This window comes from Rousettus aegyptiacus, unplaced genomic scaffold (assembly GCF_014176215.1).
Source record: "Rousettus aegyptiacus isolate mRouAeg1 unplaced genomic scaffold, mRouAeg1.p scaffold_m13_p_9, whole genome shotgun sequence".
Lineage (NCBI taxonomy): Eukaryota > Metazoa > Chordata > Mammalia > Chiroptera > Pteropodidae > Rousettus > Rousettus aegyptiacus.
This window is the reverse complement of record NW_023416312.1, coordinates 95,630,526-95,656,621: the sequence shown is the minus strand read 5'-3', so window position 1 is coordinate 95,656,621 and position 26,096 is coordinate 95,630,526. Positions and strand designations below refer to the sequence as shown.

Sequence of the window (26,096 nt, the reverse complement as noted above, 5' to 3'; positions counted from 1 at the left end):
TAAGAACTTCAAACCTTTCAGCAGTTGGCTAATTACTGCATAAAGCTTTTCAAACTAACATTACTAATTATAGTGTACAGTATAATGAAATACACAAACATGGGGATTTGAAAATGTAAATGCCTGTTTTTAAAATTCAATGGGTGATGATTTTTAGGCAATTTTTGACACATTTACTCCCAATTCTTTACCTCCTATTCTAAAAAAGTAAGTGGTATTAAGACTATCTGCATAATGAAAACCACATTATAATACAGAGAATCACGCAGCAGGATTTTTCTAAATGTAGAAATTTTCAGTAAGGGCCATCTGGCAAGTAGCAACATTGAAATTGTATGGGGGATGTGCTAATTTACATCATCTGTGTATCAGATGATCTATAACCTTAAAGAAAAACATGCCTCTTTTATTAATTGAAAGAAAACAGTTTTGTCATTTTCAGACTGAGTGCTGAATTTTTTCCTAATTCAAAGTTACAAATTTAATCTGATAGTAAGAAAAATAATATAAAAATGCACTTAGTCTGAGTTTAATATGCATGTTTGAAGTTTCCACCTTACCAAAGCTATGTACCCACACAACTATCATATCTCTATATCATATATAGGTGCTTAAATGATATATGAATAAATATTAAACTTTAAAAACAAATAAAGATTAGAAACTGAATTTGGCACTGTTATGGGCACTCTATTACTGTAATGGGAACAAATTCAGCCACCTCCCATCTCCTCTCTACCCCTAAAGACCCCTCCCCTGCTTCCTTTTGTCCCCACTCACCTGATCTTTTCCTTCCTTCATAACTACATAAGTCTTAAGCCTACCAGCTGACACTTAAACCTAATGAGGCTTCTGATCCTTATTAATGAAAATAAAAATAGATCTTAAATAACCTTGAGGATGTAATGAATTTCAAAACACATCTTATATGTGAGTTTAACAGAGCTATTAGTAGCAAATTCTGAGAAAGCTTTTCACTAATACTCTCTGCTTTCTTTTTTATAATGTACAACCAGTTCAAGTTGGTATGAGTTCTCTATGTACCTGGTTGATATCACACCTGAACTCAAGCAGAAATGAACTAGAAAGTTGGTTATAGATCATTCCAGGGCAAAGTTCAGCCCTCTGCTTAGAAATGACAAGCAGTTAAGGGATCTATAGAGGAAAGACTCTATTTGGATGTAATGAATTCTGTGAGAAGGCGCCTACCCACTAAACCCAAATCTTGTTCTTCTTTCAAAAAGCTCAATTAGCTCGTCTGGATCCTCACTGCTTCGGGACTATTAATTTTTTTTTGGACTGATCTACTTCCCCAAACACATTACTTTTACATGTTAACTCCATCTCCCCTTCTGCCTCTGTGGTGAAGTCTATCACCCTCTAAAGCAAATACACTCCCTCCACTGGACACTTAAATTATTCTACAGTTGCAGTTATCTTAAATATTCCTTTCTTTCCTTTGTTTTTCAAAAAAATGCAATGTAAGCACATAACTGAAAATTTGGAAATGAGAGAAAATAGAAAAACAAACCATTCATAATTTCACTCCCTAACAGCCACTGTTATCTGTATACATACTTCCTTACCACCTTTATTAGGGATACACATTTTGTACCTAACTGTAATCAGTGAATATGGGTTTTAATATACCTTTGGTTAACATTAAATACATTTACAATCTTGTAACTTATATTAAGAGTATAAAAATAGCAATAATATATACATAGATGTCCATAGTTCAACTTGAGAGAGAGAACTTGACTAGTCCTCCTCCAGGTAGCCCCCGTGGGCCCCTCCCTCATCCTATCCTCTCCTCCCACCACTATCCTGAAATTTTACCTATGCTTACACTGTCTTGTAACTTTTAAAAGTTATTGTCACCACTGATTTTAGTCCTTAATTATATTCTACCTTACATTACTATTTAACATGTCATGCTTCAGATTTATTTTAAGGTAGATTTAAGCTCGTTATAAGAAGGACTTATGTCTCAGGCAGTTCTGTATCTTCCATAATACCTAGCACATACACTGACTGAATATGGTCAATTGTGGAAAGCATGAATTAGGCATCAAAAGAATGAAATACATTTGGCTCTAGAAAGTGATTATCCTCTTCAGCCAAAGTGCTTTCTTTTCTCCTACCTGCTCATATTCTCATTTTTCATCCCTCTAACTCCTATTAGTTGTTAGCTCCTTAGGTGACCTCTAAATAAAAGGCACTGTCCGAGTTGCAGGAGCTGGGAAATGTCAAAATATTATTTGTTTTGGCCCACCACTGAAGGCCAGCAGGAATGTATAGCTGATGTATAAGACAGGAGCCAAGAGGAGGAGGAGCTTAAGAGTATTTTCCAATGGCTCAAGGCTTCAGGGCCAGATCATGTTACTGAAGATCTGCCATTTGGCTTTTGGCTTTTGTTTTAGACAGGCAACTGTGCTTGACTTTTCTTTTTGAAACCGCTAACATACTGATTTTACTGCTACATCTATTTCCCTTTTATGGGGCCATTTATTGTATCTACTGTAATACTTTATCTCTGTTTATTCTTGGGAATGAACAAGAAGTGAATTAAGGGGATAGTTCTAACAAGAGATGCTGCCCCCCTCAAAACAGAGTTTAACAGGCTTTGGATGCCATTTAAGCTCCTCGTTTGGTATCGAGGATAGGATCTTTGTTCTAACACAATTATTCCCCTTGTCCCTAAAATCAACTTACCAGGAAAAGCTAATAGTGACCTTTCCAACCCTCAACCATCCTGGAAATTCAGCTAAGGAGCAAGACAAAACTGACACCTACTCTGGGGCTGCAACAAGAAGCTCAGGATGATCAAAGGAACATACAACTCTTACGCAAAACAGTAACATAAATAAATAAACAAAAAATTGTAATAAACCAAAATTTGTGATGTTCAGTATATATATTATTCACATTGTTCCAGTACCTTAAGCAGTTCATATTATATAGAAGTAAATATATTCCTTTGAAATTCATTTTGGAGAAAAACCCAGTATACCTGAACATCCCCATAAAACTCTGACACAGAAGCACAATAGAGGGGCCATGATGAAATTAGTATACTAGTCCAATTATACAAGACACTCTAAATTGCATAGCATTATCCTAGCCACCACTTTCTAGCAAGTATGATTTCATTTTTATTCATGAGTTATTTTTTATATGAACTCAAGCTTTGGAGGGAAGAAGGACAGAGTCAAAAATTTCACTCCTATTACCAATCACTTGAGAAGAGAAAGAAAATGAGAGAAGCCTAGGAATAGAGATACCCAATCAGTATAAGAAACCAAGTAAAACTCAGAAAGGAATCAATAGTCATATGCAAACCAGAAGACCTGAAAGGCTATGACCCAACAGTGTCTTCAAAATGGTCTGAAGAAGTCATATAAGCAATGAGAAAGTTTAAATTACTATAGGACTGCCTTCCAGGCTAGCCAACCCCATCCACTGTATTTCTTTATTTGCTCAACCACTCAATTATTCGACAAAAATATATTAAGTTTCCACTGTATATAAAGCACCTTGCTAGAAACTGAAAATATAATGATGAATATGACACATTAATTGGACTCAAGGAAAAGGTACAAGAAAGAGAAAAAAAGACAATGATATTTGTGGAAAATGATATAATATGTATATAGTCTAAACCTTCCAGTGAAATCTAAATAATTTTTTGGTAACTCAAATATCACTTTCTCATTAACTTAAATAAAAACATCAAAGATGTTTAATCTTCAACAGGCATCTTTTCTTTACCAGAAAATTTAAGGAGGTACGTACTCTCAGGGTCATGCTAGTGCCAACCCTGCACTTACACAAACCTGAGAGTGAGTGTCTCCATAAATTTTGTGCTCCAAGTGCCTCATTCACCTCACCCTAGTCTTGGCCCTGCTCTCTACCTCCACACCCACTCTGTCCAAGTAAAGGGGAGCTATTAAAAAAAAAACTAGAAGCATCATGCCAGTAGCCCACTGGGATTTTGTATAAAATGCTAAGAGAAAGCCTGCTACAAATTGGCTCTAAGCCAGATCAAGGCTCTAAGGCCCAACAGTAAATGGAGACTAACACTTCTGGGGATCTTTCTGATTTGCAGTTAATAACCATCTCCACATCACACACCTCCCGCTCACTTACTTGTCCTTCCAATTGGGATTTTATTTGATGAGGGACTGAATAGACTATGCAAAAAGATGTCTTAAATTTTTAGAAAAAGTAAAATAACATGCATTTCAAAAAATATTATGGTAATTCTACTTTTAGGGTTTTTTCCCCAAGATTCCTTTTTTTTTTAAACAAAGGAGACCCAAAAATAATACCTGTGTTTCTGGAGCATATGAATAAATGTGACTTCACAGAAATATCCAAGTATACACAGCAATCAGAGAGTAAAAGTTTATGTCTTCCTACCTCCTCCGGCAAAGAGAGAAGCAAAAAATGGGCAGGCATGCCAGGATCATCATGCTGACACCGCTAAATCCAAGTATCCGGAACATCTGCAGAGGCCCTGTTGGTTTAATTATATCTTGTTACTTTTATGACTTAAGCAAAAGAAGCAAATCTGAGTGCTTTTATAAAGTGTTTATAAAAACATCTATCAGTTAATAAAATAAAATAAGGAAGTATTCTTATATGACAGGTAATATCCTTGCTACACTGTAAGTAGCAGGAGTTTATGAAATGTTCTTGAAACACAACACTTTTAAATATGCGCCTCCCAATGGAAGCCTTAACAAAATGATCCCACTGTTTTTGTTGACATTATTACTAATTCACACTCTATTTCTTCCTATGGCTTAAGTGTGTTTTTTCTTCCTTGGCCATATGTTATGCATCCTAGAGCACTCAAAGAATGAATTAATCTGTGAACAGTTAACTTGATAAAAGAATGACTTCTTAAATGTTTACTTCCAAATTATAAAACATTAAATTAAACAAGAAATTAAATCAGATGAATCGGCATATTTTATTCTTATATTCATTCGGAAATGCACTCTAATATGATTGGAGAATTTTAAGTCATGGTTCAATTTTTCCCTCTACAAGAACCAAATGTCTCTTCACACATAATACGAAGACTAAACTGATGAATGAAATATAAACACCATGTGACAGTGTTAAAATTGGAATACTATATTCATGATCAGGTTTCAGTTTCCATGATTAATACTAGATGTTCAACAAAGACGTGTAAATTGAATAGGGACCACATTAACCTAAGACATTGCTTTGCATGCATCCATTCTGTGGTATTTGTCAGTGTTTAATCACATCAAATGTGTCCATCAGAGCACTCACTGGTAATATGTCCCCACTACCCAAATGGAGCAAAAACAAATGGTCTAAGTCTGAAAACTTTGTAAAGAAAAAAAATCTTAAGAGAAGAACCTAATTCAAAAATGATGAAACAAAGAGAAACTAAGAGACAGACCCTAACAAAAAAACATTTAGGTCTACTGTCACATACTGAGATGGTGAAGACAAGGTAAATGAAAGAAGTTGACTCAGGAGGTGGAAGTAGGAAGAGAAAAGCAAACTAAGGCATGCTGATTGCTATCTTCTCCCAAGCATTGAAAGTTATGTCTCATAAAGACTGGAATCTCTGGGACAAGATAGACAGTGACTAAAGCAAAAGAAAAGATGATACTAATTTCAAATTGCCATAGTCACATCTGAGGGCTAAGCAGAAACTGCTCATGAACAGAGGCCTGATGACCCCAGGACATTCTACAGGCAGTACTGCTCTAGGGCTGCAAGCCCCCTTTAAATGTTAAGCCGGGAGATCCAAATTTAGATTTACGCCATTGTGACATGTTTATTCAATTTTTAAAAATAGAAATATGATAAATGTAAGAGGATAAACATACTATCTTTTAATGGGGCAAAACAGCTGAAGTTACTGGTTCTTAATGATGAATAACAGCATTTGTATTCCAAACATTCACTCTCCTTAAGATCTCGCCGATCATTGCAAGCCTTCAACTCCTGATTTTCCTTTGGAATACATGCTTTTGGAAACAAAATTCAGCATGATTAATAAGCAATGTCCCTAATTAAATAATTACTTAAAGTCAAAGAAACAAATATTTAATTAGTACATTTAAAGAAAAGATTGAATAACATACAAATAGTGATGAATACTGAAAAGATAAGAGCTAAACTAAAAATTACAACAATTATTTAATATCACATTTTCAATTCTACATGAACTGTAGAAAAACAAATTAAAAAATCATTGGTAAGGTAGTTAAAAGTACTATAAATCATAAACTGGGTGTGGTGCTACAAATATAACACAGAAGGAGCCAAATAACAAGAATAGGCCAAATGCCCATAAAACTAACACCTTGTTAAAATAATACCACAGATATCCTCTCACTCAATTTTCCTAAGGTACAGAAACACGAATGGATGAATGAGAATGAATTTACGTAAAATTCACACAGTTTACTGCTAGAAAGTTAAGTAATACTACTGGTATTGATCTACTTTCTGTGAACACTTATCATATTGATACTATCAAAGGTTTTAAGAGTCTTCCTTTTGGACTTAAGTTATGACTCTATAATTTTGAACAGGCAATGGTTTATGGCCAAGATTCAGGCAACTACAATAAATTCATACATATTAAAATCTATAATCACAAGTTCAAGCAGCTGATTTTTTTAATATCCCGCTTTATAAGACAAACAAATGACAACTAAAAAGGCAGATATCAAATTATTATTCTAAAAGAAAACCTCTATAGCATGGCTTAAGGCTAGCATAGATGTGGTTCCACCTCCAATATCATCAACAACTACAGCCTTAGAAAAGTAATAACTGATGTTTTGCAGTCACTCTAAAGCACTTCAACATCAGCAAAGAACAATATAACGGCTATAAGCATTTTTTTACGTTTTGATATATTTTATTATATTCGTCTTTAAAGACTGGCAATTCCTGAAGCTAAGGTAAAAATAATAATAGCTACCATTCACTAGGCCACCTATTTGGACCAGGTATCTTGCTTTACGTACATTATTTCTAATCTTTACTACAAACTCAAAATGAGTTTCACAGCCTCCATTTGAAAAATAAACACATAAAGGGTCAAAGTAACTTATGCAAGATCACAGATTTAATTCATTACCAGTTGGCCTGGATATTCTTTTCCCAAACATTTTAGACACACTAGAGTTTAGTCAACTTTGTTATTATACACCCTAGGTAACCCGCTCCTCAATTCCACCAGGCCAACAGAGACTCTCCTCCTCAGGTTGGACGGTATCTGAAATACCACATTCAGGTTGGGCAGCACCCAAAAAAAAGGGTAACAACAGTCAGGGCCCAGTCAGAGATGGTACGGAGTTCCTGCAGGCTGGGTTTGTCACTACTAGCTGTGTTCAGAGAGCACTTTCCAGGAACAAAAATAATAGAAGAGATTTTAAATCATGTAAGAAACTAGACTAGATGATCTCTACACTTGTAACTTTGAAGAATCAAAAGGGTAGAACAATTTTTATCAGGTTTAAGTATGTAATTTTGTTCAGAGGGGGAAAAATCAAGTTTCCGTGCCAGTCTGTCTCAAGGTTATCATTTTAATCTACAAGAGATGAATCTTTTACAAACAACAGCCTAATAACAAATGACAGATTTTTTTTAGTGCTTAAGTGGGAAGAGTGTTCATTTTCAATTATACAAGGGAGGAAATAAATTGGTTAAAAGTATTTCACATTTAATGAACTTGTTGTGATTCTTCTCAAAGAAGACAGCATATATATTTTATCAATATTTAATCACTGTTTTGAAAGATGTGAATTAACCTAGGTCAGATGTTCTTTTAAAATGGAACAGTTTGATTTCATTGGGTAAAAACATCTCATACAATTGATTTTGACTCAATTTACTGTTCCAGGTTGGAGGAGTGTTTTGGACGTGCAGATAATTATCTTATTTAGACCTTTTAAAGGTTGATTTAGTGTTGGTATAATGTAGTTATAGATAACTATGAAACAGTTTACATCTGCTATCTTTGTGAGCTCTAATGTTTAAATCATCTTTTATTGTTATTTATGACCAACTTTGATACTCAATAAACCACTCTTTTTAGCTTTACAACATATTCCCAGATTTCTTTTTCTCTACTCAATTTGGCCATGGCGGCATTTTTAATTTATTTAAAGAGTTAGTGTATTTTGTTATTCTCATTGGTACTCGGTGTTAAAATGTTTGTTTTATACTTGATGAAACCAAAATAGAGAAACATGAAGAGATTTATGCAAGGTTAAAGAATAATTCAGTGCTAGAGTCTGGAATTAAACAATGGATATAATTTTGTGTTTATATATGCACAGTAAATTTTATTAGAACAAATTCTGTATGGTTTTTAATAATTCGCATATGTCAATTTATTTGAAGCTTCTCCTTGAAAGCATACTGCATGCTGTACAAAATGAAACATATTTATTTGCGCTTAATAATTCTCAGGGGTCATCATGTGCTTGATAAACACATTATATACAGAATCACAAAAGACGATGTGACTTGAAACCTGAACTTTTTATCATTAAAACAGATGGGAAGGCATCTGGTATATTCCGTACATCAGAGCCACAGAGCACCCTGATTAATGCCACAGAGATATTGATTTCACAAAACTGGGTCAGTGACTGAATTTCAGGCAATGCCATTAAGGTAAATTGTGAAAGGTTTAGATATTTGAGAAGGAGTGACAAACATTTATGAAATACTGTTTCAGTTCATCCTTGCAGTTCTTTATGGTAAATATTTTTATTTTAAAGCTGAGGACACTGAGGTTCAGAGAGGTAATCTTGCCTAAGGCAAAGGGCAAAGTCAGGCCTATCCCACTCCAATGCCAGGTGACCACACTGCCTACCAAACATTTAACTATTATTTTCAAAACAAAGACATTCATTGGGAGGGAAAAAAATCAAACAAGAACTTACTTGTTGGAAAGAAGAAATGTAACGCAGAGACCCATGTAGAAGGTTCTTCCACAGATTCTCCTCTAGGACCTTCATTGCTCCACAGATATTCGTTTGGGGACACAGAATTCACGAATCCTTAAGGAAAAGCAAAATTATTAATCCCAACATATAAGGCATTTATAACTCTCTATAGTAATTATCTTTGCTTCAATTAATTGTGGAAAGTCTAAGAGCTAACAGATATTGTACATACATCATATAACAACGTAGGTACCATTAATAATCAGAATGTCAAAAAGCTTAGATTATAGTCCAACACATCCCATTGTGGTGCTGTAAACTGATTTGCAATTGTGCATTTGCCTCTGATAAGCAGCACTAACATTGAGAGGCTCAATCAATTAACAACTTGGAATCAGCAAATATTCCAACTAAATCAGACTCTGACATAGAAACTCCTGGGGAAAATGTTGGCTTCTTTATTTACTGATAAAAACCAAGGCCTCAGGAGACACTGTAAGCCTTTCCTTATCCTTCCTCCTCACTACTTCAATCTGCTTCTAGTTTCATTCGCATGATTCCCTCCTATGTAAGAGGAAACAATATCCATCTCTGTTCCCATGAGATGAATTTGTCTATATCATTAAATATTTTCCAACACTATCTTTAATAACTTCACAGTATTTCATTATATGGCTCTATTATAACTGAGCAAATAATTCCTCCAAAGAAAGACATTTGAGTTATTTACAATTTATTGATATACTGAACACAGCATAGAACTCATAAATGAAGAGAACAGATTATTGGTTGCCTGAGATGGGGGTAAGGGTGGAAGAAGTTGGTGAAGGGGATCAAAAGGTACAAACTTTTGGTTATAAAATAAATAAACCATGGGAATATAATTTACAGCATGGTGACTACTGCTAACAATACCTGATTGCATATTTGAAAGTTGCTTAAAATATAAATCTTAAAAGTTCTCATCACAAGAAAAAATTATGTAACTATGTATAGTAACGGATGTTAAATAGCTTTATTGTGGTGGTCACTTCACAATATATACAAATATTGAATCAAATTACGTTGTACACCTGAAAGTAATATGTTATATGTCAATTATGCCTCAATTAGAAATAAAGAACATACAACGATTATCACTGGAGGTATGTATTTTCAGATATACACAAAAATCCCTTAAGAGAAATTCTTAGGGAATGGCTCTTGACCTTAACCAGGGTACACCAGTAGTGGGACTAATGCCGGTTTTCTTGCACTTTCACCTTTTCTCTTATTTCCAGTTTGATGGCCAGAATACTGGTATCGCATCCATTTTAATTTGTATCTGAATGTAATGGAAATGCACTGTTTCATCATTAAGTGTAACTTTGGCTGCTGGCTAAAGATAGATTTTAGATTTTATTTTTATTAAATTAAGGATCCAGTCATTTAGTCCTAGTTAACTACAAATTTTCTGTTGCTGTTTTGTTTCATTTTAATCAAAAATGGAAGTGGGATTTTATCAAATGCTTTTACTATTTACTGCCATGATCATATTTCCCTCTGCATATTAATTGTTAAATGTCAATATATTTCCCAATATTAAACTATTCTTGCATTCCTGAAATAAGCCCCCAAGTGCTAATGCTTTATGTAGGATTTGTGGATCAACATTCTGAAGTGAAATGTGTCTACAGTTTTCTTTTGTGTGCTATCTCTGTAGGATTTGGCATGAGGATATCTGCTTCATAAAATAATCTTGGAAGCTACCCATCTTTTTTTCTATACTGAAACAGCTTAAACATCACAGGAAATATAATAATCGATTAAAAGTTTAGGAAAAGTCATCCATAAATAATCTGAGTCTACATTTTGTGGAGGGGGTAGTTCCTTAGCAACTTTTCACTCATTTGTGCTCATGAGTCAAGTTTAGTTTTAGTTTGCCTAGAAAATCATTCATATATAAAAATTTTTTGATCCAAATGAGAAAATATATTTGCAAGCAACACCTCCAATAATGGCCTAATATCCAAAATATACAAAGAACTCATACAACTCAATAACAAAAAAAAACAATCCAATCAAAAAATGGGCAGAGGATCTGAACAGACCTTTCTCCCTAGAGGACATACAAATAGCCAACAAATATATGAAAAGATGCTCAACATCACTAGCTATTATGGAAATCCAAATCAAAACCACAATGAGATACCATCTCACACCTGTAAGAATAGCTATAATCAACAGAACAAGTAATAACAAATTATTGGAGAGGATGTGGAGAAACAGGAACCCTCATACACTGCTGGTGGGACTGAAAATTGATACAGCTACTATAGAAAACAGTATGTAGGTTCCTCAAAAAACTAAGAATTGATCTACCATATGATCCGACAATCCTTCTACTGGGTATTTACCCCAAACACTTGAAAACCCATCCAAAAAGATATCTGCACATCGATGTTCATAGCAGCATTATTCACAGTGGCCAGGACATGGAAGCAACCAAAGTGTCCTACAATAGATCACTGGCTAAAGAAGTTATGGTACTTATATACAATGGAATATTAGCCATAAGAAGAAATGAAATACTGCCATTTGCAACAACATGGATGGACCTTGAAATAATCATACTAAGCAAAATAAGCCAGACAGAAAAAGTTGAAAATTACATGATATTACTTATATGTGGGATATAAACTTAAAAGCAACGAATGAGCAGGACAAACAGAGACTCATGGACATGGACAATGGACTAGTGGTTACCTGGGTGGAGCGGGGAGAGGGGAAGGAGAGGTAGACAGGGGAAAAATTTTTAAATCATTTCTTCAATTAAAAAAGTTATTTGGATTAAATCATGAGACCATTCACTTATATTTTTTCAATGTCCTTTACATCAATGAAAAAGTCCATTTTTAAATTTTGATGAGGCCAACTTCCATACACATCCATTTGAATGTGTATTGTCATCCTGTAGGATACTTTATTGCGATATGAATTTTATTATTTAAATATGAACTTTATTATACATGTTAGATCAAACTAAATTGAATTATTCAAATGCTCAATATCTTTGTTTTCTGTCAAAGACTAAAAGATATGTATTAGTCTCCCACCATGACTGTAATTTTGTCCATTTCTAAAATTTCTAAAACCATTTTTTACATATTTCAACACTATGCATAAATGTTCATTCATTAGTTTTGTCTTCACTGTATATTACATATCTTGATAATATTAAAAATAACCCATTTTGTCCAATTCATTTTGTCCTAACACCTGCTCATGCAATTAAATGTTTATTTATTGCTTACTGTATTATAGGTTTTGGGGATACATCAGTGAATAAATCAAATAAGATCTCTGCTCCCCCATGAGCTTACAATAGAGTGGAAAGAATAGACAAAAAATGAAGTATAGTAACAAATTAAATAATTACAAATTGTAATAAGTGCCAGGAAAGAAGTGAATACCAATAGAGTATAAGGTAGGGGAACTACTTTAAATATGGGCTGGTCTCTCAGAGATGTTATTTAAGTTAAAGGCAAAAAAAGGATTCGAAGAAGCCTGGCATACAGAGGGCTTAGAAGAGTATTTCCAGCACAGGGGAAAAGAAATATTGCCAGGCACACTTTGCCTAATTGGAAAGCTTGCTGCCCTATGCCATACAGGAAAGGAGCTACAGTTGGAAGCAACCTCAACAGGATCTATGTTCTGCACAAACATTTGTTCACTCGATGCCCACCTTTCCCAATGTCCTTGTCAGCACACCATCTAAAGGAAATGTTGGCTGGTAGTAGCACATGGCAGCCTGAGTCTTCACTCTAGGCCAGCGGTCCCCAACCTTTTTGGCACCAAGGACAGGTGCTCCTGTGAGAATCTAATGCCCAATGATCTGAGGTGGATCTGAGGTGGGGCTGAGGTGGTGATTCTGGCACTAGGGAGCAGCTGCAAATACAGATGAAGCTTTGGCCACTCACTTCCTGTTATGCAGCCCAATTCCTAACAGGCCACATATGGTCTGAGGCTCTAGGGTTTGGTGACATCTGCTCTAGGTTATCTTCTGCAATGGTGTGCTCTCTGGGATCCCTCCAGGATAGACTGATCCCCAATTTCGAGTACCTTAGCCTCCAGCCCTTGTCTAATAGTGCTAGCTTTAACCTGGGGTAAAACACAGGTTGCTACAAATTCTCTCAGTAGTGTCTGGCCTGGCCTTCTTTCTATCTTTCAGAAAGCTTTCCAAACTTCTGGCATATTGATGGCAGATGGCACCCTTCTTGGTTCTCTGGGTTTTCAACCATCATAGAACTTTTGGTCATTTCAATGGGTATTTGAAATGGAGGAGACAATTAAATATTTGCTCAGATAGGCACCATCAGTGGAGGCCTGAATCAAAAGTCTCCAACATATTTAACCTGCTCTCTACCCCTAGTTTTTTCCCTACAAAGAAAATTATTTACAAATTAACTTAAGCAGTATTTCCCTAAGTGTGATGTGAGTACCATCAGCATTACATGAATTGAATGTGGGTGGAACATAGTTGAATATCTATAGATGTATTTAACCTTTGTTCCGTATGTATTTATTTTAAAAGTGTACAAAAATATGTATACCACTAGTATATCAAAACTACCATGTCATCAAACAATGTCCCTGTTACTGCAACCCTGGGAGCAACTGTCCTCCTCTCCTGTCTCCGCCAGCACCCAGGTCTTCTCCGATCTTCCTCTCCATCCTATTAGGCTCTAGCCTCTTTTCCCGTCCCCATCACTTTTCTTGTGCAGAATAATTCTGTCCTCTAAGCCTCTAATTTGCATGTGTAAAGTAATTAACATCCTCAGCAAACAAAATATTAGGAGCCAAATTTCTTAAATGGCAGCAAGAAAAGGTAAAGAGCCAATTATATTTGCCCGTCACAAAGAATTTTAATTTTTTAAATGTCCCTGTTAGAAAAAAAAATACTAAAAATCTAACTATATTTCAAAGAGAAGAAAATAGACTCGAAGCTGCAGACTTCATGTGCACGCGACCTGTGCAATCTGCAGATTCTGGTTCTTAGAAGGGCCCCAATTTTGCTTCAGTGTTCCTGAAATTCATAATAAATTTTGAACAAGAATCCCTGCACTTTTGTTTTGCAAATTATGTTGCAGCCTTGCTTTGTAGCAAGGTCTCTTAGATGAGTTCACAGAATGGGAGCAGTAGCTTATGGTATCAGCTTGGAAAGAATTTTGCTTGGGCTTTAGTAAGTTGAAAGTCTACCTAGACTATCGTCTTTCTGGGCTTTGTCCTCAAATAAACCTGAATTTGCATCCTGGCTTTGCCACATACTAGTTGGTGAACTTAAGCAAGTCAGTAAACTTCTCTTTGCCTCAGTTTACTCATCTGCAATATGGTCATAATATTTATTTTGGAGGATTGTGAGGATAAAATAAAGTCATATTTGAAGTACTTAGTACCATGGAAAAGAAGTAAATATTTTCTCACATGTCTTTCATTGTTTATAATTTTATTTTATTTAACACCTACAGCACCTGGTATTCCTAGGTGGTCTCAAATCCAGGTACTAATCAGGCCCAACCCTGCTTAGCTTCCGAGATCAGACAAGATTGGGCATGTTCATAGTGGCATAGCTGTAGACATTGTTTATAATTTTAAATTTAATAACGTTACTTTGTTTTCAGGATATTTTTATAAATAATTCTCTTAATAGCAAATATGACCAATTTTTCATTTATAGCTATGCTACAGTTTCCTTTAAAAATAAATATTTTTGTAAAAAAGTGAGGCAGTTTAAAGAAAATATGAATAACTGGCAGCATTAAGATAACTAAGAGTTGCGAAGGTGATATACGAATGACTGAGTCAGGAGAAAGATCCATCTAGTGAAATCTCAATATTTAAACAAGGTCGCCGAAGCCTAAAGTGACTCATCAAAGGTCACACATTGAGTCAGTGGTAGAATTAAGACAATTGCAGTCTCCTAACTCCTTCAACTACACCACACGCACAAATGATTAAAGCAAGAGCAAGCTGGGTGATTAATGAGGTACGTGGCAGGCAGCCAGACCTTCTATCTATATGTACTGCCTCATCCTCTCCCCACGGATAACAGAGAAATGAAGTATTCTAATATGATGATACAGAAACTAGTCGCCTGGTTTTGTTTATGGAGATAAAGCATTCTGAAAATATTACCTGTTAGTCAGTCTTTATTTCTCCTTTTTTATCTCCCTGAAAAGGATATGCAATAAGGACTGACCCAACTAGTTACAGAGAACTGGTGGAGAAGGTGGGATCAAACTCTCAGTCTCCAGTCTATTAGTTCCCTCATCCAGCGTGCCACTAGTCTATACATCTTCTGCATAAATATAACCTGAAAAACAATGTGGCTTGGGAGTCCAAATGACAATGCAAAGTGGAGATATTTCAGAGTCACCTCAGGTCCCTCAACCTCAATTACCCTTGGTGGCATTAAATCTAAGAGAACTCAGAAGGGTCTGTCTAGGAAGGAGAAGGGGGATTTTAGCTCTAGGACCAGGTCCATGCTTTCACCAAAATATTCCAGGGCCATGGCCAAATTATCTTATTTCTCAGTATATATTAGTTTGCTAAGTTCATTTTAACAAAGCACCATAAATTAGGTGGCTTAAAACAGTGGAAATTTATTGTTTCACAGTTCTAGAAAGTCCAAAATTAGGATGTCAACAGGGTTGGTTAGCCTCTCTCCTTGGCTTGTAGATGGCTGTCTTATCCCTGTGTCTATTCATATAGTCTTTCCTCTATAAATCTCTACTTCTGTGTCCAGATGTCCCTTTTTTATAAGGACACCAGTCATAAGAGCCCACTTTATTTTAACTTAGTTACCTCTATAAAGACTTTATCTCCAAATAATGTCACATTGTGAGGTACTGGGGGTTAAAATTTCAACCTTTTTTGTGTGGGAGAGGGACATAATTCAACTCATAACAGTGTATTTAGTTATATTAAATTAAATCTTTTTAAACAAAAAAAAATGAAATTTAATCTATCCAGTCACATATTACCTCCTGAGGATCTGGGAAATCTGACAATATAAAGAATGAACTATGGGTTATTTTAGGAAAAATATGTTAAACCTATATTGTAAAAGGTCCTTCTGAAAATAAAGAAATAACACTGAATAGCAGAATTCTTTTTTTGTAAGAGTTCTATTTAAAATAAAAATAGAAAAATGAAGAATTCACGGGACCAAGAAAAAGAATAAAATGTATAGTTTTTTAACTTACTTTTTCAGAGAATGAGAAAGCTCTAAGTTTGTAAGGCTCTTGTATTTGTAACTAACATATACAAATACAGTAAAAGTAATTCAGAAATATTTTGATATTTTAGATGAAGAGTAAAAAAAATAATCTGAATAATATGAAGTAATATGGTTTGTAAACCATAATTAAAAAGCATCTTAAAATATTTTTAAAGAGTAGAAATAATATTTTTCTAACTTCTTTAAAATATTTGATAAATTAATACATAGCATATATTTTATTTAATTTTGAATTTCACCACTCACAAAAAGTTATAAACCCATACAGCTGTAACACAACAGATAGAGGTCTCTGTTCCTTTTACTTACAATGCCTCTGCCCAATTTATGACTCCTTCTTTGACTGTTGGAGGACCTTGGTTGGGGGATGGAAGGCCTCTGGGGAGGACAGGGTGGGAGAAATCATTGAGATTATAGGTGGGGATAGTGGAAGACCTTTGGGCTTTAGGCTGGAACTCAAGGGATGGAGGAAGACTTTGAGAAAGTCAATGCCTTTATGCAGATGAGGAAATAGAATCCCACTGTGAGGGGGTTGGGAGAAAGAGTAGGCCATGGGAGGTAAGGTAGAGATGATCCTTTAGAGAATGTCATTTTGAAGCTAAGGAGAACAGGCCACAGAGAATGGAAAGGTATTTGAGTGGAAGGGGGCAAGAAAGAGTTGGAAGAGGAATTGGGAGACTCTGAGTGAAACAAGTGAGGCAGCAAGACCACTTAGTAAGAAGAAAAGAAGACTTTGGGGAGAAAAGGAAGAGTACTTTTGGTGGTAAAGGAGGAAAATGTGGCTGGGAAGAAGGGGAGCCCCTGAAGGACTGAAAGAGACATCTGAGGGGGGGTTGAGTGAAGGCCTAGATGAGGGTAAATAATGAAGAGAAGCGTTTTGACTGATGGGGTGAGGCCTTTGTGAAAAAGATAAATCAGAGAAAGAAGGACAATGTGAAGCAAGAGAATGAAGGCATTTTAAAAGGGAGGTGAGAGAATGAAGACCTTTCAATGAGGGGAATAAAGGGCTTTGTGAGATAAGGAAGAAAGGCTTTTGACTAAGGAGTGACAAGGCCTGTAAGGTGAGCAAAAGAAAGTCATTGTGGGAAGGTGAATGAAATGACCTTGACTGAAGATCGGGAAGAACTTTTGGAGTGGTGATGAGAGAGGGAAGGCATTAGAGAGGGTAAGAGAAGGAAGATATTTGTGAAATGAGGTGACAAAGAGAAGGCCTTTATTATTAAAAATAAAGGAGGCTAGTACTTTGAGAAAGGAAGTAAAGAAGTCAAGTACTTGAGAGAAGGAAGCCTTGGAGGGAAGAAGTGAAAGAGTGAAGTCAGCTGTGAGGTCAGAGGAGACTGGGAAGATAACCATGAAAGAAGGGAAGGCCTTTGTGAGGGGAAGTGAGCAAGGAAAGATCTGTTAAGGGAGGTGATAAAGAAAGGAATTTGACAGGTGAGGTAAGGTGGGTTAGTAAAGTGAACTTAGAGGCAGAAGAGCTTTAAGAAAGGAGGTGATAGAGGTTGTAGTACTTTGAGTGGTGAGATGAGGGAGGTTAGTATATGGTGGGAGGTAATGAAAAGAAGGCTTTAGGAGAAATGAGGAAGGGAAGCTATTCGTGAAGGAAAGAAAGGTATTTATAAGAGTTAGTGAGAGAATTTAGTAGTTTGTGAAAGAAGTTTAGGGAAGGAAGATTTTCAGGGAAGACTTGTAACAACTAAAGAAATTGAAACCCTTATCAAAACTTCCTAACAGGAACTACAACAAACTAAAAAGTTTTTGCACAGCAAAGGAAACAATCAACAAAAGGAAAAGACAACCTAATGAATGAGAGAAAATATTTGCCAATGATATATCAGATAAAGGGTTAATATCCAAAATTTATCAAGAATTCATACAACATCAAAAAAAATCCAATTAAAAAATGGGCAGAGGACCTAAATAGGCATTTCTCCAAAGAGGACATACAGATAGACATATGAAAAGATGCTCCACGTCACTAATCATTAGGGAAATGCAAATTAAAACCACAATGAGATGTCACCTCATACTGATCCAAAAGGCTATCATCCATAAATCAACAAACAAGTGTTGGTGAGGATGTGGAAAAAGGCAACTTTCGTGCACTGTTGGTGGGATTGCAAACTGGTACAGCCACTATGGAAAACAGTATGGAGGTTCATCAAAAAAATTAAAAATAGAACTATTTTATGACCCAGCAATTCCACTTCTGGGTTATTTATCCAAAGAAATCCAAAATATTAATTTGAAAAAATATATGCACCTTTATGTGCACTGCAGCATTACTTCCAATAGCCAAGATATGGAAGCAACCTAAGTGTCTACCAATAGACAATTAGATAAAAAAGTTGTGGTACGTATATAAAATGGAATATTACTCAGCCATAAAAAATGAAATCTTTTTTTTTTTGCAACGACACGGATGGACCTGGGTATTATAATCCAGACAGAAAGACAAATACCATATGATTTCACTTATATGTGTAATCTAAGTAGCAAAATAAACAACATAAAAATAGACTCATAGATACAGAGAACAAACTGGTGACTGCCAGACTGGAGGGGGGTTAGGGAGCTGGGTGAAAATGGTGAAGGAATTAAGAAGTACAAATTAGTAGTCACAAAATAGCCACAGAGATGTGAAGTACAGCAGAGGAATATAGTCAATAATATTTTAACAATTATGTATAGTGCCAGATGGATACTGAACTAACCAGGGGCTCACTTTAAAATTATATAAATGTCTAACCACTGTGCTGTACACCTGAAACTAATATAAAATAATATTGAATGGCAACTCTAATTGAAAAATAAAAATTAAAAGAAGAGAAAACTCATATTATTAAGCAGAAAAAAAAGCAACCCTCTTAACAAAGAAAAGTCCAGGAGCAGATGGCTTCACTGATGATTACCGCCAAATATTTAAAGAATTAATACCAATCCTTCTCATATGCTTCCAAAAATAAAAGAGAAAGAAACACTTCTCAACTCATTCTATGATGCCATTATTAACCCGATACCAAAGCCAAACACACCACAAAAAAGAAAGCTACAAACTAATATCACATGTGATTATAAATGCAAAATGCCTCAACAAAATACTAACAAACCAAAAGCAAAACATATTGAAAACAGCGTACACAATGGCCAAGTGTGGTTTATCCTAAAAATACAAGTGTGGTTCAACACAGAAAATCAATGTAATATACCACATTAATAGAATGATGGGAAAATATTCACACAATCATCTCAATTGATGCAGAAAAAACATTTAACAAAAACATCATAATCAATAGTAAAGGCTGAAAGCTTTCCTCCTGAGATCAGGAACAAGACAAGGATGCCCTCTTTTTCCAGTGCTACTCAACATTGTACTGGTAATTCTATCCAAAGCAACTAGGACAATAATGAAATAAAAGGCATCCCAACTGTAAAGGAAAAAGTATAACTCTCCATTCACAGATAACATAATTCTACATATTGAATATTTTTTAAAAGTCCACAATGAAACCTACTAGAGCTAATAAACAAATTCAGTAAAGTTGCAGAGTTCAAGATCAACATGCAAAAATCAGTTGTGCTTCTATATACCAGGCATGAACAATCCGAAGAGGAAGTTAAAATAATTCCATTTACAATAGCATCCAAACAAACAAAATATCAAGGAACAAATTTAACTAAGGAAGTTAAAGACTTTTGAAAACTTCAAAACATTGCTGAAACAAATTAAAGAAGACGTAAATAAACGGAAAGACATCCAAATGTTCTGGATTCAAAGACTTAATATTGTTAAGATGTCAATACTGCCCAAAGTAATCTGCAGATTCAACGCGATCTTTATCAAAACTCCAATGGCCTTTTTGCATAAATGGAAAATCTGATCCTCAAATTTAAACAGAATTGCAAAGGGTCTTAAATACTCAAAACAATATGAATAAAGAACAAAGTTGGATGACTCACATGTGCCAATTTGTCAACTTACTACAAAGCTACAGTAATCAAAAGAGTATAGTGCTGACAGGGGGATAGACACACAGACCAACAGACTAGAACTGAAGAGTCCAGAAATAAACACATAAATGTATAGTCAACTGGTTTTCAACAAGGGTGCCAAGACCATTCAGCAAGGAATGAAAAATGTCTCTTCAACAAATGGTGCTGAGACAACTGGATATCCACATGCAGAAAAATGAAGTTGGACCCTTAACACACCATATACAAAAACTAATTCAAAATGGATCAACAATTTAAATATAAGGACTAACACCATAAAACTCTTAAAACAAAACATAGAAATGAATCTTCATGATTTCATGGCTGCTTAGATATGACACCAAAGGCATAAGAGACAAAATTTAAAAATAGATAAATTGGACTGTCTCAAAATTAAAAACTTTCTTGCATCAAAAAAAAATTATTCAGAAAGTGAAAAGCCAACCTACAGAATGGGAGAAAATATTTATAAATCATATATCTAGTATATATAAAAAACTCTTATAACTCAATAACAGAACCACAAACAATCCATCTAAAAATGGTCAAAAGCAAGGGTAAAGGGATAAATATATAGTAATGGAAGGAAACTAGACCTCGGATTGTGAGCACACAATTGAGTATACAGACATTGTATTATAATGTTGTACACCGAAAATTTATATAATGTGATTAACCAATGTTACCGCAATAAATTTAATAAAAATTAAAATTAAAAATAGAATGTTATATTATTTTTTAAATGGTCAAAGGACTTGCATAGACATTTTTCCAAAGAAGATATACAAATATCCAAAAGCACATAAAAAGATGCTCAACATCATTATACAATATGGAAATACTAATGAAAACCAAAATAAGAAACCACTTTACACCTACTAGAATAACAAAAGTGAAAAAAAGTGGGAATGGTAACAAATGGTGAAATTGGGACCCTCATACACTGTTAGTGACGATGTAAAATGGTTCCACCACTTTGCGAAACAGTCTGGGACTTCCTCAGAAAGTTCAACAGTCAATTCCCATAAAATCCAGCAACTGCGCTCCTAGGTCTATGTCCAAAAAACTTGAAAACATGTTGACATAACAACCTGAACATGAACAGCAATATTATTCATGATAGCCAACACCCGGAAAAAACCCAAATGCCCATCAAGTGATAAATGGATAAACAAAATTCAATATAGCCACATAATGAAATATTATTTGGCTATAAAAAAGGAATGAAGAACTGATACACACCATATGGATAAATCTCAAAAAAATTATGCCGAGTAAAATAAGCCAAACACAAGATGATAAATAGTATACGTTACCATTTCCACAAAATGTCTAAACTAGGCCAGTCCGGAAAGAGAGAAAGAAGATTGCGAGTGGCAGGGGGCTGGGAAATGGGGAGGAACTGTGGTGTTAATGGGTATGGGTTTTCACTTGGGAGTGATGAAAATATTTTGGAAAAAGAAGTGGTGACTATGCAACGTTTAAATATACTAAACTGCACTGTCCACTGTAAAATAATTTTACGTTCCGTGAATTTTGCCTCCATTTTTCTAAAAGGGCGGGGCGGTGAGGGAGGTCAATGATCAGTGAGGAAAAGTCTGGACCAGACTGCTTTCTGAGGGAAGCCGAATGAAGTCCACGATTATGAAGGGAGAGGAGGAGAGAGGGAGGCCTGTGGGGTGGAGGGGGGCGCTGAGGGCAGGCTCCCGGGGTGGCTATCCCGGTAGCCTGCCTCCCGGCCCGGGAAAAACACTCACCAGGACTCATGTAGTAGCACAGCACCATCAGGATGAAGAGGGTGAGAAGGACCATCCTGAAGCGATTCTGGGACCATTTCTGAGTTTGGCGCGTCAGGCCGCCCAGGAACTCCTTACGGCTGGGCTGAGGCGTGGCAGCCATGATGGCCTGCTTCTTCGGGCTCTTTCCCCGCTGGGGCGATTCCACCGCGGGGGTCTCCTCACCGATTCCCCCCTCAGCTTCAGAAATCATTGGCTTTGAGCGCGCAGCACGCAACGCCCTAGTCTTTGATCTGGTTCTTCCTCTACGCAACCTTCCTTGGGAAGGCATGACTCATACTCTAACAAGCTAAAAATATGCTTTACTGCAGGCGGCCTGTGACCGAGAAGCCCTCGTCAGCTGGCGCATGCGTGGTAACCCTCAGAGGCACGTGACAGCCCTCCGTCAGGGGCTAGCGCATGCGTGGTACCCCTCAGCAGCACGTGCCAGCCCCTTGAGCGTTGACGCATGCGTGGTATCCCTCAGTGGCACGTGGTAGCCCTCACCCCAAGCCCCGCCCCTTTTAACGGCTGTCAAGGAGTCTTGTGCATCCTCCCCCACTCAAGGCCTGGCTTGTCTAGCACTTGTTAATTGTTGAATGAATGAATGAATGAATGGGGCCCAAGCCCTGCAGCCAGGAGCATGGCTGCCTGTCACAGATCAACAAAATGGCCTCACTTGCATTCAGGCTCCAGCCTTGGCTAAGAATTCCTCCTCAGATTCGGTCCAATGACAGGCACTATAGCCCCTACAGTCACTTACAGTTGCTTGCTACAGTAGTCACTAGCCAAATGTGGCTATTAAAATGTCAATTTTAATTAATTAAAATTATACAGTCTTAAGAAATTAGTTCCTCAGTCCCAGCACCCAAAAAGCAGAGTGCACGCTCGCCCTTGTGTTCTCTCTCTCTCTCTGTCTCTCTCTCTCAATTTGGACAGTGCAAATATGGAGCATTTCCATCACAACAGAAAGTTGTAATGGGCAGCTTTGGATGTGTACAGTGACTAAGGCGAATATAGTAGATTACACTGTATTAGGAGCTTTTAAGTGGGACAAAATGGTATTTGCCTCCAGAGACCTTAAAGGTAAGTTATGAATAAATGAAACAATTGGAAACATGAGAATAAATTGTGTGAAGAACACCAAAGAATGATTCAGAACACTTAGATTTTATTCCCATCATTTGCCACCAATGAATTGAATGGTCCTAAGCACCTTCCTCCTGCCGATCCCCCCTGCTGCATGTGTAAAATGAGAGCATTAGCATTGTCTCTAAACCCCCTTCTTGCTCTAAAATCTGACCCTTGAGCAAAATCTCATTAACTTGCTTGGTCTAGGCAAGCCTGCACAAGGACCAAGTAGGTGATACTGCCATACTTGTTAGCCTACCTCATTCTAGTTTTCAAGGGATGTCAAAACTAATGCCATTCAACTGCGTTTCCATCCTTATTTTTACTATTTTCTATTCTGGCTTTCCGAATGGCTTTCTACTAATTTTATTCTATTGTTCTTTCTAATGTTAGTAGGCACTCCACAGGAAGAAGGAAGGAAGGTTTCCTATGCAAATAATTCTTGAAATTTAGCACACTCCACCCCACCCCACTCCAACCTCACATCCAGGAGCAATTCATAATAGTATTTAGTTTATTAAAGGATCAGACAGGAAAAGAATCAGTTTTCTTTCCTTGAATATATTTTTTGCCTCAGTTTTTCCCAAACTAATTTGATCAGAAGATGTCTGTCTCACATAACACTGTTAATAGCTTCTGAAGCTACTGCTTGGAACTGTGAGGAACTGTGAAGCATCTGAGATTTTACTCTACTCCTGAGTTATAAGGTGGCCTGCTGCAGTTTCATAGATGCTGACAGAGGATGCAAGACTACTGGATCAGAGACAAAGGACAGAAGCTCTGCCGAGACATGCAGAAACTCGAGAGACCCACGAACAATTGCCACTCAACAGCAACTTTGTTCATGTTATAACACGTGCAAAATGATTACATGGCCAGGCACCATGCAGCTGCCCTGAGGTCACGGGAGATTAGGTGAGAGGACACAGGTTGGAAACTCAGCTCTCAACCACGTCATGGGTGTGCTCTCTGAGCCCTTCTGCAGCTTATGGGCTGTGGACAGCCTGATTGTGAAGATTCCTTCCAGCTCTGACGTGCTATGACTCATACTTGACTGTAGCATTTGAGTTTGTTATAAACAGGTAAGACATGACACTTCAACAGCAGTGCAATATTCCCGAGCAATCCACATCATACTGCTAGAAACCCAAATCACTAACAAAAACTAGAGGGGACAAAATCCCTAATATCGTGCCTGAGCACTCTCTGATTTATACATTGGTAATTACCTGAAGTTTGGCTTCCTACTTATTAACCCTCCCTGGATTCATCACTACCCTGGAAACCCTCCTTCCACTTCCAGGTGAACAGAAGGAGTCAGTTAACTCCTTAGACCACTTTGCTCCCCAAGACCCTGGTTTCAAAGCTTATCATCAATCTCCTCTCTTTTAGAGTTTACATTATCTGATTATACTATCTGCTTCATTTTCTATTTCATTTCAAGGACCTACTAACTTTGAGGAAATTCTCTCCTCTACTTTCATTTTTGAGCATCTGAATCTCTGACGTCCCTTCTATCACAATTCTTGTCTATTATCCTTGGAATGAAACTGGCTGCATGGTTCTTTCACCTTCCAATTTTCTTTCTTTTTGTTTTTTGTGCTTGATGAGAGGTAATATTTATTTATTTACTTACTTACTTTTATTTTTAATTTAAATTTAACTTATTTATTATTATTTTTATGGTGACAATGGTTAACGAAATCGTATTAGTTTACAGTAAGGCATATATATATATATATATATATATATACGCACACACACATACATACATACATATATACATACATATATATATATTTACACTGTGTGTTCACCTCCCATAGTTAGATTTCTTTCTGTCACTACATATTTGACCCCTTTTACCCCATCTACCTCTCCCTCCCCCCTACCCTTCCGATTTTCAAATCCAAAGACCACTGAAGTATTTATCCTCCTCAAACTCTTTACAACATATGAAACTATTAAACTCCCTCTTTTCCTGAGGAATATAAGCTCTATGAGATCAGAGATCTTGTTTGTCTTGTTTATTTATATAATTTTAATACATAAACAGAGTTGTACACAGTATCCGCTGAATAAATATATTTTAATGGATAATTGCTATGACAAAGTACAGTTTTCATGTCCTTGTAAGCCTTATCACATTAGCTAAATGTAAGCATTTCCCCAAGATTTAGCCCACTGCTACCTATTTTTTGTGCTCTCTAGTTTTTTTTCCTGCGTGATGTTTACTTCCATTTCTTCAGAGATCACTGCTGTCAATGAGCCTTTCCTATTTAACTATCTAGCCTCATACCTGTCCTGTGCTCCAAGCTGAAGATCAACCAAACAGTTCAATTTGTTCTTGCTTCTATATCAGAAGCCCTGGGCTCTGGGAGCTTCAGGCTAGTATGGGAAACAGGCATGTAAAATACAATTATATCACAATGTGATAAATGCTCTTAAAAAGAAAGGTATGAATACAGAGCTATAGGAACACAGAGGAAAGGGCAAATAATTCAGCCTAAACTTGTCAGTGAAAGCTACTGAGAAGTGACATTTAATTTGGGCTTTGAAGATTGAATAGAAAATGTCCAGGCAAACAAGATGCAAAAGGTATTTTTCAAGGAGGAGGCTGAACAGAGCCTTGGAAGAATGAAAAGATATGATAGATATGGTATGTTTGTGAACCAGAAATAAATATTCTACCAATCTAAAAGTCAGATCTTTTCCTCCCAAACCAAAACCTCCACTTGACTTCTCTTTTCCTGTGTATGTCCTGCTCCTACTCCTGGCCCTTTCAATTTAAGACCTCTTGGTCCTCTTGGAGTCTTTATCCCTCATATCCAATCACATGCCCATTGATTTTATTTTAAAATACTTCACAGTCCCATTCTTCCCTTCTATTCCTAATTCAACAGTCCTAGCTTAGACCCTCATTACTTCATTTCTTGACCAGAAAGTTTCCTAAGC

The 26,096-nt window shown here is 36.3% G+C and overlaps 1 protein-coding gene and 1 pseudogene across 2 annotated transcripts in view; both read right to left on the bottom strand.

The window, feature by feature from the left end:
• Positions 1-22,393, bottom strand: part of FMR1NB (FMR1 neighbor) — a 34,115-nt gene extending 11,722 nt beyond the window's left edge. Inside the window, exons 1-4 of one of the 2 annotated variants that reach the window (XM_036227251.1) lie at positions 21,993-22,393; positions 8,961-9,077; positions 5,880-6,020; positions 4,423-4,519 (exon numbers count right to left, since the gene is read on the bottom strand). In XM_036227251.1, coding sequence (XP_036083144.1) covers positions 4,423-4,519; positions 5,880-6,020; positions 8,961-9,077; positions 21,993-22,302 — 665 coding nt within the window. In that variant the 5' untranslated portion in view covers positions 22,303-22,393. The remainder of the gene's footprint in view (positions 1-4,422; positions 4,520-5,879; positions 6,021-8,960; positions 9,078-21,992) is intronic. The other variant, XM_036227252.1, reaches the window with a different exon arrangement.
• LOC118607999 lies at positions 14,462-14,580 on the bottom strand (annotated as a pseudogene).
• Positions 22,394-26,096: the final 3,703 nt, after the last annotated feature.